General features: G+C 37.3%; 1 protein-coding gene across 1 annotated transcript in view; it reads right to left on the reverse strand.

The window, feature by feature from the left end:
* Positions 1-15409, reverse strand: part of AHI1 (Abelson helper integration site 1) — a 232452-nt gene that overhangs the window by 125128 nt on the left and 91915 nt on the right. Inside the window, exons 18-19 of the mRNA XM_068984959.1 lie at positions 14587-14613; positions 1136-1253 (exon numbers count right to left, since the gene is read on the reverse strand). Coding sequence (XP_068841060.1) covers positions 1136-1253; positions 14587-14613 — 145 coding nt within the window. The remainder of the gene's footprint in view (positions 1-1135; positions 1254-14586; positions 14614-15409) is intronic.

Raw genomic sequence — 15409 nt, forward strand, 5'->3', positions numbered from 1 at the left:
CCATCTTAAAGGAGATCAGTCCTGGGTGTTCATTGGAAGGGCTAATGTTGAAGCTGAAACTCCAATACTTTGGCCACCTGTCGTGAACAGCTGACTCATTTGAAAAGACCCTGATGCTGGGAACAATTGAGGGCAGGAGGAGAAGGGGACGACAGAGGATGAGATGGTTGGATGGCATCACTGGCTCAGTGGACGTGAATTTTGGTATCTCCGCGAGTTGGTGATGGACAGGGAGGTCTGCTATGCTCATGGGGTCGCAGAGAGTCAGACACGACTGAGCAACTGAACTGAACTGAACCAAATATGTAACTCAGCAATATTACACTAACTTCATAGGCAAACTCCAAAAACCTTCAAAGTAGAAAAGTAATATTGTTCCTAAAGTTCTAAATAACTTAAGCTGATCTTGTCAAGCTCAAGCTTCTTCTTGTCTCTGTCAAAGACAACTGTTTTGTTATTCTCAGTTCTCTCATCTTTCTGAAAGATTTCCACAGTAGAAAAAAAAATTATAAAATACCAAAAGCTAATGAATAGAAGCAGACATCTTTCAATACCAAAAATACACACTTCTCACTTAGATGCTTTTTCTTTGAGATTCTTTGAAAACCTTATTCAAATTAATTTAAAATATTCGCCTAAAATTTGCAATTGTATAGTTTGTTTCAACTCTGTGCTTGATATACATTTTAATAACTAGCTTCTTTGCATCTTTTGTTAATTTTCCAATTTTGAAGAAATGTGATATTTTGGCAGGATGCATCCTGTTTCTACCAAAATGCATTTACCTGGGCTTTCTTTGAAATGAATTACAAAATCTGATTATCCATAAACTATGGTTCCTTTACCCACAGGAAACTGAATCAGATATAAAACTCATGTTCTGTGACTTTTCAATTATTATCTGCTCAAAAGAATAGAAGATGAGAGTATCTACCATTAAAGTTACCAAATTCAAATTTGCTTTTGAAATAATTTAGTGATTTTTAAAGAAAAAAATGCTGGAATATAATTCACCAAGTGTGAAAATTGACCGTTATAATGCTATGAGCCGTACTTCTGAAGTGAAATACATGACATCCATTAAAAAATAGAATCTGAACATTTACAGAATAGTCAAAGTAAGAAAGGGGCTCACCGGTTTGAGTGAAACCGAACTGACGCAGAATCTGATGAGCGTCCAGCACGTTTGATTGTTTTGACTTAGACTGCTGTGAGGAGGCTGATGTCGAAGTGAATGAGAGATTTTTGTTGACCTGAAATAGGAAAGGCAAATCAGAAATGAAAGCGTAATTTCCTGGGTTACTGATGCAAATAGTGGATGAGAAATATTTGCTTACGATGCAAACCAGGGAACATATCAAAAGGAGTGACAATGATTTATATGCTTAGTTTTTAAGAGTTTACAAAACTATAGTTTTTACAATCAGCCTTACTTTGAAAACAAGTTTGCTTATCATGGAACTGACTTTATTAGTAACTTAGAGTGGTCTTAAAATATGCCAAAAATTAAAAAATGCAAAAAATAAGTGACTCCTGGACTGCTTTCAATTAAGAAAGAGTTTTTAAATGTTTCACATGCACATTTCCTTAGCATTTTTGAAAGAACAAGTACTTCCTTTTCAGATACTGTACAGAAAGCACCTGTAATGTTCATGTTTATAGGTATCACAGTGACACAGATAACACAGCTGCAACTTAACTAGGCAAGTGAAATAGTTTCTACTGTATCAAAAAATCTTATTCTTAAGACAGTTTTCAAAAAACAACTCAAATTATGAACAGGCAAATTTTCTATAAGTAAATACAATGTTCAACAGCACAAAAATTCTACTACAATTGCCCATTCTACTACAATTGCCCAACTACTATGGTCTGTACTCAGAAATGAAATGAAATGAAATGCATAACAAGTGCAACATTGTAACTACATTATAACTACATTGTAACATTGTAAGGGTATGAAAAATACACTTCACAGAAAAAGGCTTAAATGTTTAGTAAATTAGTAAGTTCATCTTGCAATTCAGATAATTTCAGCAGCAATCTAGTCTCTTTTTCATTATTAATAAATCAATCATTATATCTTATTTTTACCACTTTCAAAAAGCATGATAAAACGTGATTGAATTTTGAAAAAAAATGGAAACGTTTAAATTTCTAATTTTCTGTAAAAAAGTAATCTGTTAATTAATTAACAAACTGTTAAAAATGACAGTTTATGGTATGTAAATATTAGTATAGGAAAGTAGCTCCTTTCTCTCTCTTTTTTGAAATACTCAAAACTATACAGAGGACTTCCACTGTATTAGTATTTAAAAATTCCCTTTTGATGTTCTATACATAGAACAACAGTACTGGTTGTGGTTACATGCCCTTTTTCTGACTCATTATTTACATAATATTTGTAAATGCTTCTCTTCTTTCAAATAGTGACAGTAAATGGTATATAAGATTAAGTTTTTCTTTTGAAAGAAAGATAATTTTGTGAAAAAGTCAATTAAGATCATGTGCGAGTATAGCTCTAAGGTTCCTAAACTATTGTGGTATCATCTTATGAAAAAGAAAAATATTTTCCAGATTAGTTATTAGATGGGGTCAAATATTACATCAATGCTAAGAAAAATTATCCAGCTAGAAAAATTCTATAAGAAGCCATTATTAAACACTGACCAAAATTAAAGTTGACTATTTACATTGATAATAAAAACAGTAAATAAACTTCAAAGGAAATGTGCTTGAAGACTGACAATAATGAATTGGTATTAAAACACAGGCTAGCCCTAAAGCACTAAATAACATTAATGAAATAGATTAAACAGAGTATGTCCGCAAAGGGGATCCTAACGTGCTATACAAATCAAGTGTTATATAAATATTAGCTATTATTATTAACATCACTACAAGCAAGGGTAATTTTAAAATATGTAATGCAGTAAGATGATGCAGTAAATTTTTCAGAATGCTATGCTTTTATATGGAAGTACTATATACAAAATGACATATTTATCACAACTATTTAATTCACTTCTCTTTTTTAGAATCATTTTTCAGTTTTACTTCTGTGTTCTTGAAAATTTTAATCCTACCTGTCAAACAAAGCATTTTGAAATCTGGTGCAAAAAAGCAGGTGTATGCTGGACACGCACATGTGCACACACACACACACACACATACACACAAATTTGCTTTTCAGTCTTCCTCTTCAGAAAATTACTTGTGCTAAAGCAAAAAATGAATACTAAGAAAGCTCAAATAGGATACTTGAATGACTCCACTCAAACTGAGACTTGCCACTTCTTCTAAGTAAAATGCTGTTTTAAAAAATCCAACTATGATCTACAATTACATGGTTTTTCTAAGCATTTCTACACTTCTGCCCTCTCTTGACATATCTTTAGAGACTATTCAAATGTTCATGAAGTGATAAGTGGCAACATAACAGGGAGGATAACTCCGTTTCTAAGGTGTGGGATAATTGTTATTCACTATCCTCCAATACTTTGGCCACCTCATGCGAAGAATTGACTCACTAGAAAAGACTCTGATGCTGGGAGGGATTGGGGGCAGGAGGAGAAGGGGACAACAAAGGATGAGATGGCTGGATGGCATAACCGACTCGATGCACATGAGTTTGGGTGAACTCCGGGAGTTGGTGATGGACAGGGAGGCCTGGCGTGCTGCGATTCATGGGGTTGCAAAAAGTCGGACACAATTGAGCTACTGAACTGAACTGAACTGATAGTGATCTGAAATTAGAACTCAAAGTATTTTCTAAGTGAGCTTATACATATTCACTAATTCATTTAAAGGAAGAAAAATAATAACAACCATTATACAGAGTGAAGCAATATCTATTTTTGAAACATATGCTGTGGAAAAGAATTGCTTAATAATTTTACAACAACAGAAAGGTTGGCTAAGATAGTCTACCCTACAACAATCTATCCTCTTTTTACAAAACACTTTTCTGCTTGCTTCATGCAAAAACCACAGTCTGCCAAAGTCAGTTTAATACCTCCATACTGTGGAAAATGAAAAGCATAAAAATTTAATAAAATTCATAATGGAAGAAAAGAAAAAAAAACCCACCTAGAACTGCCTAGTTAATCACAAAATCTGTTTTGCCTGTTCTTTCAGGGTATAATCAGTTTTGGTAAAATATGCAAATACTAATTCTCTAGGAGGAGTTAATTTTCATGTTAAAAAAGTCATTGCTCTAACCTCAAATTGAATGCACAAAGCTAAACAGGATAGCAATAGTTTACCTTTTAGTGATTAAATTGTAAAACCATTGGGAGATTTGTAACACTCATTTCCATATATACTTACAAGTCTAATACTTTTAGCTAACTTTATATGCTTTATTCACCTGAAGAATTGTTTTCAAAGTTTCAACTTGTGAAGACACTTCAAACTTTCTTTTAATGGTAACAGAAAATATATTAGCACTGTTTATAATACTTATGTTAACAAATGTGCCCCCCTTCTTCTGGACAGCTATTTTTTTTAAACTAAATTTGAACAACAATGCAGATAACATTTTAACTTGAAAACATTTCTAAAACCAGCTCCTAGGAAATTTTTTGTTGCAAATTATATGTCTGCTGTAAAAATTAAAATCCCAGTATTACAAAACAAGTTAAACAGAAAACTTGAGCCAAAGTGAGATTCAAGTTATCTGAAGTCAGTTATCCGAACACCTCATAAGTTCTAAAAGCAGCTTACATTTCTGTGATATCTAGGTTAGTAAAACCTAAGAAATGAGTAGGCCATGATGTCATAAAGAGAAACACAACATGATCTCTCTAGGTCCTAGGTACTGCCCTTATAAACTGGGACAATGGAGTGAGGGATAGGGAAGAAACATTGTTACTGTTAAAGATAAATTTTTACAGTGGGGTAATGAGCTAGAAAATCTCTCCTCAAATTAGTTCACTCCTACAGTATTAACTAAACCAGAATTCAAGTGGGGATCAGTCATCACAACATTTTATTTTGTAATATTTAATCAAGATTTTTTGAGTATAAGGGCTGATGGTTCAAAGATTACTAATATATTCCCCTGTGTAAAACTCAAAATTAAGATCTAGTACTGGTTCAAATCACTTACCCAGTAGTAATATGCCTCAGAGAAATCCAATTAACCTGATGCATACTACAATACAAACCTTCACCTCTTTTCTCTCTTAGTATATCTCCTTACTCCAGAGAGAAAATTTGGTTCTGAATCCCCTGAAATCCTCACTTCCAAGAACACACCTCTTAAACCTGTCCTCCTCTCTTTTCTTCCAGTGTCAGATAAACAGGTGAAAGAGAAATTCACTCAGTCATGTCCAACTCTGTGACTCCATGGACTATACAGTTCATGGAATTCTCCAGGCCAGAATACTGGAATGGCTAGTCTTTTCCTTCTCCAGGGCATCTTCTCGACCCAGGAATCAAACCGGGGTCTCCTGCATGGCAGGCGGATTCTTTACCAACTGGGCGATCAGGGAAGCCCAGACAAAGAGGTACTCTTCCATTTAAAATTAATCCTCCAGCTGTTCCCTTGAAGATATCTTTGCATGCATGCTTAGACATGTCTGGTTCTGTGCAACCCTACGGACTGTAGCCTGCCAGGCTCCTCTGTCCATGGAATTTTCCAGGCAAGAATACTAGAGTGGGTTTCATTTCCTTCTTCATGTGGCTATCCTTAAGGCTCTTCCAAATTCTCTACCGGCTGTTTGTCTACAGGCTATAAGCATTAATCTTTTCACTTTACTACAAAACAGAAAACAAGTAATTCTTACTATGATTCCATAAATTTCCTTAACCTTCACTGAAAGTTAAGTTCTGGAAAAACAGCCAATAACTGCTATCTATATAGCTCAGCCATTCACTTTCATGCAGCTACAACAAAGCTTGTATCTATCAGAACACGAAATCTGAAACTAAAGTCATCATGGGCTTCAAATGATCAGATTTGGCAGATTCACTCAGGCCTCTGAGACATCTGACACTGTCAATCGCTCTCCTGTTTCTGGGAAACCATTTTCTGTTGGTGATCCTGCAATTGCTTCTCCGTGTTGCTTGCTAGACCCACTGGGTTCTCTACTTCCCTCACACCACACGGTTATTCCAGGCAAAGATGTATGGTTTCATCGCTTCATCTGCCATTCATGCTGACAATTTTTTCATGTAAAACTCTTCTGGTCAGTAAGTTCAGAACCAAACTAACCTTTCCTATGCTTTTCACTTCCTCGGGGAAAGCTCTCATCACCCACTCTGCTGTTCCAGCCAGACAGATGGGCATCACCCTGGACAGCTTCCTCCCACTCCACACAGAGTTGCTCATTTAGGCAGTCAGGTGCTCTGGCATCTGATTCCACTTCTTCTCCATCATCAGTGCTACCACTGCAATAGTCTCTTGATTTGTTTTCCTATCTCTTGATTCTTCTTCTATACTGCTACCAGGGTGATTTTTCTAAAATGCTAATTTGATCGAGAAACACTTTTGTTTAAAACCCATCATCAACTATTCCACCGGATAAAATCTATACTTTTTAGCATGGCAAACAAAGCTTTCTATATTATAACAACTACTAGCTTTCCAGCCTTACAGCTCTATCTCCTATGTTCCAGCTGCAACAAATTGCATATTGCTCCCCAGACATTCCACACTGCTTCATGTCTCTGTGACTCAGTTCATGTGTTTCCTGTTTCCTGGAATGTGCTTCCTTCCTGGCTCCATCTTCCTTTTTGATACTGACTTCTTCTCCAAGCCTAAGCTCAAGTGTTACATCAGGCACGAAAAGTCTTTCAGACTTTCCCATTAGAACTTATCTCCTCCTACTTTCAGTCAGCTCAGTCACTCAGTCGTGTCCAACTTCTTTGTGACCCCATGGACTGCAGCACACCAGGCTTCCCTGTCCATCACCAACTCCTGGAGCTTGTTCAAACTCATGTCCATTGAGTCGGTGATGCCATCCAACCATCTCATCCTCTGTCGTTCCCTTCTCCTACAACCTTCAATCTCTCCCAGCATCAGGGGCTTTTCCAATGAGTCAGTTCTTCCCATCAGGTGGCCAAAGTATTGGAGCTTCAGCTTCAGCATCAGTCCTTCCAATGAATATTCAGGACACATTTCCTTTAGGATTGACTGCTTTGATCTCCTTGCAGTATCCATACATCAGAACTGGAAAAACCACAGCTTTGACTAGACTGACCTTTGTTGACCAGATGGACCTCCTTCTTTGTCTCCCCACTATTCCCACACCTTATAGTATCATGGCACTGGTAGTACTTTAGGATGCTTACTTAGTAAGCTATCATCCCTGAGACTATAATCTTTTTGAAGGTAAGGGACAGGTTTTGTTTATATACATTTGTTAAGTAAATGGCTGGTATAACCTTATAAAAAGTCAAACTCATTAATACATATGAAAGCAGTGCATGTTTTAAAACCTTACCCAAATTTAAGGTGGTATTTATATTCAAGACTTCTCAAATGTAACTGACTTTTTGATGATAAGAATTATAGAATAATGGGCTTAAAAGTAAGAAACTCAATACCCATATTTAAATCTAGAAACAGGGGTATGAAATAATAGAAAAATATATACATATAGGTCTCTGGCCCTGGTTCTTGGCACAGAACTCCTAAAACTGTTGTCATTTCTTAAGTGATAAGAGCACTAGGAGCATCTTTTGTTCTTCTATTTTATCTTTGACTCTGATTCCATAGTTGAAATTGAAAGCTAAAGTGTTAGTCACTCAGCTGTGTCTGACTCTTTGCAACCCCATGGACTGTAACCTCCTACCATGGAATTCTCCAGGCAGGAATACTGGAGAGGAAGAAATAAACTCATGTACTATGGGTACCTTATTTTTGACAAAGAAGGGAAGAATATTAAATGGAGTAAAGACAGTCTCTTCAATAAATGGTGCTGGGAAAACTGGACAGATACATGTAAAAGAGTGTTAGAACACTTCCTAACACATACACAAAGATAAACTCAAAACGGATTAAAGACCTAAATGTAAGACCAGAAACTATAAAACTCTTAGAGGAAAAACACAGGCAGGACACTCGATGACATAAACCAAAGCAAGATCCACTATGACCCACCTCCTAGAGGTAACGGAAATAAAAACAAAAGTAAACAAGTGGGACATGATTAAACTTAAAAACTTTTGCACAGCAAAGGAAACTATAAGCAAAGTGAAAAGACAACCCTCAGAATGGGAGAAAATAGCAGCAAATGAAACAACTGACAGAGGATTCATTTCCAAAATATACAAGCAGCTCATACAACTCAGTGCTAGAAAAACAAACAACCCAATCAAAAAGTGGGAAAAAGACCTAAACAGACATTTCTTCAAAGAAAACATACAGATGGCTAACAAACACACGAAAAGATCCTCAACATCGCTCATTATTAGAGAAATGCAAATCAAAACCACAATGAGATATCACCTCACACAGGTCAGAATGGTTATCATCAAAAAGTCTACAAACAATAAACGCTGGAGAGGGTGTGGAGAAAAGGGAATGCACTTGCACTGTTGGTGGGAATGTAAATTGATACAGCCACTATGGAAGACAGTATGGAGATTCCTTAAAAAAAACTAGGAATAAAACCACCATATGACCCAGCATGGAACAACAGACTGGTTCTAAATAGGAAAAGGAGTACGTCAAGGCTGTATATTGTCACCCTGATTATTTAACTTATATGCATAGTACTACATCATGAAAAATGCTGGGCTGGATGAAGCACAAGCTGGAATCAAGATTGCCAGGAGAAATAACAATAACCTCAAATATGCAGATGACACCACCCTTATGGCAGAAAGTGAAGAGGAACTAAAAAGCCTCTTGATGAAAGTGGAAGAGGAGAGTGAAAAAGTTGGCTTAAAGCTCAACATTCAGAAAACGAAGATCATGGCATCTGGTCCCATCAGTTCATGGCAAATAGATGGAGAAACAGTGGAAACAGTGGCAGACTTTATTTTTTTGGGCTCCAAAATCACTGCAGATGGTGACTGCAGCCATAAAAATAAAAGACGCTTACTCCTTGGAAGGAAAGTTATGACCAACCTAGACAGTATATTAAAAAGCAGAGATATTACTTTGCCAACAAAAGTCCATCTAATTAAGGCTATGGTTTTTCCAGTAGTCATGTATGGATGTGAGAGTTGGACTATAAAGAAAGCTGAGTGCAGAAGAATTGATGCTTTTGAACTGTGGTGTTGGAGAAGACTCCTGAGAGTCCCTTGGACTGCAAGGAGATCCAACCAGTCCATCCTAAAGGAGATCAGTCCTGGGTGTTCATTGGAAGGGCTGATGTTGAAGCTGAAACTCCAATACTTTGGCCACCTGGTGCGAAGAACTGACTCATTTGAAAATACCCTGATGCTGCGAAAGATTGAAGGCGGGAGGAGAAGGGGATAACAGAGGATAAGATGGTTGCATGGCATCACTGACTCAATAGACATGAATCTGAGCAAGCTCCGGGAGTTGGTGATGGACAGGGAGGCCCGGCGTGCTGCAGCCCATGGGGTTGCGAAGAGCTGGACATGACTGAGTGACTGAACTGAACTGAATACACATGACATTAATAATTGAAAAAAAAAGATAAAAGTCCTCCGGCTTCAAGAAGCTTACAGAGAAGTAGGGAAATTCAGACATGTAAAGATTAGAGCTGGAAACAATACCATGTAAAATCTAAAAAAACAGAAAGAAGGAAGAGAGGAGAGGAAGATGAGAGGAAAGAAAGAATAGAATTGTTCCTCCCTGAGGAAATTCACTTTAATTCTGAGAATATAGGCAAAATTAATTATAATTTAAGGCAGAATAAACTCAATTAAATAACATGCCAAGTATGAATCAATGTGTCTGGGAACATGAGAAAAACAGATTAATCCCATCTGTGAGGAATCATACAAAGCTTAATGGAAAGAGATTCCTCCAGGCAATACCATTTCTAATATGATTCAATCCGTCTCTAAACAAAGGAAAGAGCAAGGAAATTTGGAAATTATAAGTTTATGTGAGAGCAATGGAAGACTTCTAATACCAATTACTGTCTTAGAAGTAATGAGATGAGAACTCTTTTTATCTTTCCATCATCAAATCTTTATCTGAGCATCTACCCATAGTTTCTACCTATGTGCCTATCAGAGAGGATGAACACTCCTCTTAAAGGCCAGTTTCTCCACTGGCATTCAGAATTTGATTCCCTCTCATTTCTTCAAGGACTTGAGTCCAGCAATAACCACCTCCATGAGACGTTATCAATTTCTCCATCACCATTGAATTATTCCCAGCAGCAAATAAACATACTTTAATATTGTCCATCTAATGTTCTCCTCCAGTTGCTGCTTCTCTGCTCCTCAGTCAAAATTTCTTAAAAGAATGGTCTACACAGTCTCTGCTTTATCGACTCCCATTCTGTCTTCAACCCACTTCAACTGAGCTTTTCTCTCAACCACTCACTGAAACAGCACTCATCTAGGAAACCAAAGGACATCATCCTGCCAATTTTCTGTCCTCGTTTTACTCATTTGCTCAATAGCATGTGACTGCTTATCACTCCTCTTTCTTAAAATACTTCCTGTGAGATTTCCTGACATACTCTCTTCAGGGTCTCAGGTACTTAGCTATACTCTCTCTCCAGGTGATCGTACCAAATCTGACAGTTTAGAACAAATACAGCTTTTACCCTGAGCTCTCCCCAGGGCTCAAGACTCAAATATCCAATTGCTTACTTCTCAGCTACATTCATATAGAAAACTCCATTCCAGCAGTCCTCATCTCATTAAAAAGCTCTACCAGCATCTACACAGTGGCTGTAAGCAGCAACACAGAAGTGATTTCTAATTTCTCCTTCTCTCACTTACACCACATCTAATCCATCACCATGTTGTGCTGAATCTACTTCTAAAATACATCCTAAATCTGTCCACTGCTTGCACTCCCATTATTACAACTCTTAAACCAATTCAAGGATTAGACTGAAGTGGCTTTAATGCCAGGTGGCCTATGATCACATAAGCAAACCAAAATCTAAGCCTGTAAATACTTCGAGGTTTCAACACTGAAACCTAAGGACAACTAATCCCAATAGCCAACTGGGCTTTAAAATATAGCCAATCAGTAACTTCCTTGTTCTGCTTCTGCCTTTTCTCTCTAGGAGTCTTTCCCCAGCTCCTGCTGGTGAAAAGCTTCTAAATGACCCTAGGCTTGGCCCTAACCAATTTGAATTTGATTTTTGCTCAAAGAAAACCCTCCTAAAATGTTTAATATGCCTCGGTTTACCTTGTAACACCATCTTAGTATAAGCCACAATCTCCTCTTCCTTGAACTGAAGACTGTTACTCGCCTTTTAAAATCCATTCTCAAAAATAAATAAATAAATAAATAAAATAAAATCCATTCTCACGTTCTTTCTAGCTTAACATCTCAGTCACTTGTTTCTCTAATATCCTAAACTCCTTACTGAAGGATAGTAGACTATGCCACCCAAAAATGTGCCTCTTTTGCATAAGGATTATTTTGAGAAACTATAAACACAGGCATTCTGAACACAGAGTAGAAGCAACAGACATTAGAATGGGGTTCTATACCAGGAAAAAAGCCATCTATCATTAGGAACAACTTTTTCACCTGAGAGACTTATGTCTACCAATCAGCTCCTTCTCTTACCTTCTCTTGAGTTGCCTTCTGCCCCAAAAGTGTCAGAGTCCTCCATCCCTTTTCTAGGCTTAGGATGGTATATAAGTCCCAGCTAACTGACAGTCTTTGGCATCCCACATCTTTGTGGGGCTCACATATGTATGAAATTAACACTGCATTTTTTTTCTCCTGTTAATCTGTCTATGCCAATTTAATCCTTAGACCAGTCACAGAACCTATAAGGGCAGAAGGTAAAGCTTTTCCTCCTCTACATTACCATGCTTACAAGACCGTTTAAAAGTCTGGCCTGATCTCCTGAGCTTCTCCCCAGCCTGTCATGAAACACTGCTCTTCCTCACTTGCTCACTATCCCACTTAAGATTAGTGATCTTCTTTCTGCTCCTTCAGCATGCCAGTTTAATATCTAGATGAGAACTTTCGCAGGACAGGATCAGTTTCTTATCAAGTGGACTCAAGAAAACACTATTCTAAGCTATAGAAAGCCAGTAATAAATGACCATATATTTTACGAATCTATTTATATTAAATAACCAGTTGGCAAATATATAGAGACAGAAAGTATAAACCACTCCTGCTGGTTACCAGGAGTTTGAGTGCTTTGTTTGGGGGTGTGTGTGTGTGCGTGTGTGTGCCTGTGTGCATGTCCTTACCCAGAAATGGAGAATGACTGCCAAGAGAAAATGGGGTTTCTTTTTCGAGGGAATAATCTCTCTTTTTGGAGAGACAATAGTGACGGTTGCCAATTCTATGTATATGATAAAACCCGTAAACTGTACACTTTGAAACCATGACTATTGTGGTATGTGTATTATATCTCAATAAAAGTGAAGTTGCTCAGCTGTGTCCGACTCTTTGTGACCCCACAGACTGTAGCCTACCAGGCTCCTCTGTCCACGGGATTTTCCAGGCAATAGTACTGGAGTGGATTGCCATTTCCTTCTCCAGAGGATCTTCCCAACCCAGGGGTCAAACCTGGGTCTCCCACATTGTAGGCAGATGCTTTACTGTCTGAGCTACCAGGGAAGCCATCAATAAAACTGCCATAAAAAAAGAAAATAACTAAAGACACTAGTAGGTTAATCTTTCCATGCTCCTGCTACTGCTTCTAAGTCTCTTCAGTTATGTCCGACTCTTTGTAGCCCATCAGGCTCCTCTGTCCATGGGATTCTCCAGGCAGGAATACTGGAGTGGGTAGCTCTGCCCTCCTCCAGGGGATCTTCCTGACCCAGGGATCAAACCTGCATCTCTTATGTCTTCTGCAGTGGCAATCAGGTTCTTTGCTACTAGCATCACCTGGGAAGCCCAATCTTTCCATACCTTGACTGATTTCCAAAAATGTCATATTTGGAATCATAATTTATTCTACTTTTTGTTAAGTACTAGGAACACGAAGATGAATGACATGAACCTCTACCCTCAGGAAGTTTCCAGATTAGCAGAGGATGTTCTCCATAAAGCCTTGCCAAATATGTGCAGAACACTTTACTCTTTGGGCATTCAGACAGCATTACAAAAGAGGGGTACATAACATATTTGTAAAAATAAAGAGAAATAGCTCTGAACTGCTAATCAAGAGGATAAACTATTTTTTGACTCCAGTTTTATACACTATACATACTTAAGAACATTTAGTAATCTTGGAGCTACAATCATTACACCAATCATTGCTATCAGGAACAAGTTTCCTGAACATCTGCAGCTCAAGTCAGAATAAAGCTTGTTCTCTTTTTTTCCCCTCATCTTCCTTCCCCCTGTCTCTATTCTATTTCCTGTTGACTTGTGATAATTAGGTAAAAAAGTGATGGGTCCTGACTGATACTGGACAGCTCAGTGATGGGATAAGCCTAGTGTTTTCTGACACATTTCCTCCACAAGATGCCTCATGTGGAACGAGACAATAGCCTACTAACTTCTGTATTCTAAGCACCTGCCACGTGGTAGGAGGTGTCCGCTGAGTAAAGACAGTATTTCTATTGCACTGACATTACATAAAGCAGGCTTTGACTGTACTAATACCACTTTAATTCTTCCCCTTCCGGAGACCTCACCCTTTTACTTTGTGACAATATATAACCATATATGACAAATAAACGGATATCTCATGATTCACCTGAATTTTGGAAATGGACAGGAGAAAATAAGAGGGAAGAATGGACAAGTGGTGTCATTCCAACTCTTTTAAATAAAATTTATTTTCTTGACAACTGAGTTGAAGTTTGTACGTAAAATAACCTTGCTGGTAAACGGAAGAAAACTAAAGAAAGCTGCTAGGTTGAAAGCAACTCAGATATAGTTTAGTTGCAATTGTTTACCAACCAAGAGCCTCTTCATATCAATCTCCATTTTCAGACTGACTTTGGGGTCTTGGGCAAATCACTTAAACCTCTCTCAACTTCATTTTCCTTCTTTCTAAAAGTGGAATAACAATCATCTCTAACTTGGCTCTCAGGACTGTTACATAGTGAAATGGGAAAGGAAGTATGAAACAAGGCACAAATAATCCAGAGCACAATATATTATTACTATTTGTGCACAGCTTCCATTCATTTCAAGGCTTATACACTTTACACCCCATTCACACACTGGAACTGGGTTGGTGTCTCTTACCTATAAAGTATCACATTGTATTTCTCTCAGAGAAGGAAATGATCTTACTCACCCTTTACTGAAAGTATTGATACATCCCAATTCCTTAATATTCTTAAATCTTCAAAAACAGTAAGCTACTTGCTAAATTCTCAGGTTCTAGTATTATGAGTCCTTGATAAATTCAACACCAATTGTAACAAACAGGTATCAGAAGAAGTTTTTCCAAAAGTTCTATTAAAACTATGAATGGTACATTTCAATTCTGTGGGTCATCACAATGGAAACTGAAGTTGCCTTCCTGGCATAAAAAAACCACTTACCTTCGCTGCACAGGCTTGTATCACCTCCTAAAAGAAACACAATAAAATAAGTAAAGAGACAGCCATAACTTCATTTAAAAATATCAATTCTTTTTAACACATTCAACTATTAATCTTTTTAAAAACCAAAATCAACATCCGGGAGAGTGTTTTTTAGTCTATCACATGCAGGTGTCACTCCGCACTGTTCCAATGAGCTGCGGAGGGGGTAAAATTAAGAGACTCGGTGACATGACTTTGGTAAATCTAACTTGCCAAAAGAAAAAGCACTGACAAAGAAGACTCTGGAGGGCCCACATGTATCTGCCTGTGTCTCCTCGCAGGAGAAAAGTTTGTCTCCTCAATAAACATAACATACACACTAAAATTTTGTACTGGAATACTAACATATCTAAAAGACACAGTCTGAACTGCAGTATAGAATTATCTCTATAAATAACAATACCCATACATATAATTCTCACATTAATAATTTACTCCAGAGGAAATCTAATAATAAACATTTCTGAAGAGTAAAGTATATGACTGGAGGAGCAAAAGAAAGGAATTGCCTACAACTCATGGGATAAGACCAAAAAAAGTCACTTTCGAAAAAAGAAATTAGTCACAGTCAACATAAAATAAATGACTTGGAAATTTGCTGCTAAACAGATACAAATAATACTCAAGTCCAGTTAAAGTTAACCAGCATGTATCATCAGTCTAGTATAGAACTAGAGAAAAATGTTAACAATGTGGAGTTTAGAAAAAAAGAGAACTGAAAAAGAACATCCTTTTTTTTTTTTTTTCAAATCCAGAAACTGTGAAGGGACATACCCTACAT

The sequence above is a fragment of the Capricornis sumatraensis genome, chromosome 13, assembly GCF_032405125.1.
Source record: "Capricornis sumatraensis isolate serow.1 chromosome 13, serow.2, whole genome shotgun sequence".
NCBI classification, from domain to species: domain Eukaryota; kingdom Metazoa; phylum Chordata; class Mammalia; order Artiodactyla; family Bovidae; genus Capricornis; species Capricornis sumatraensis.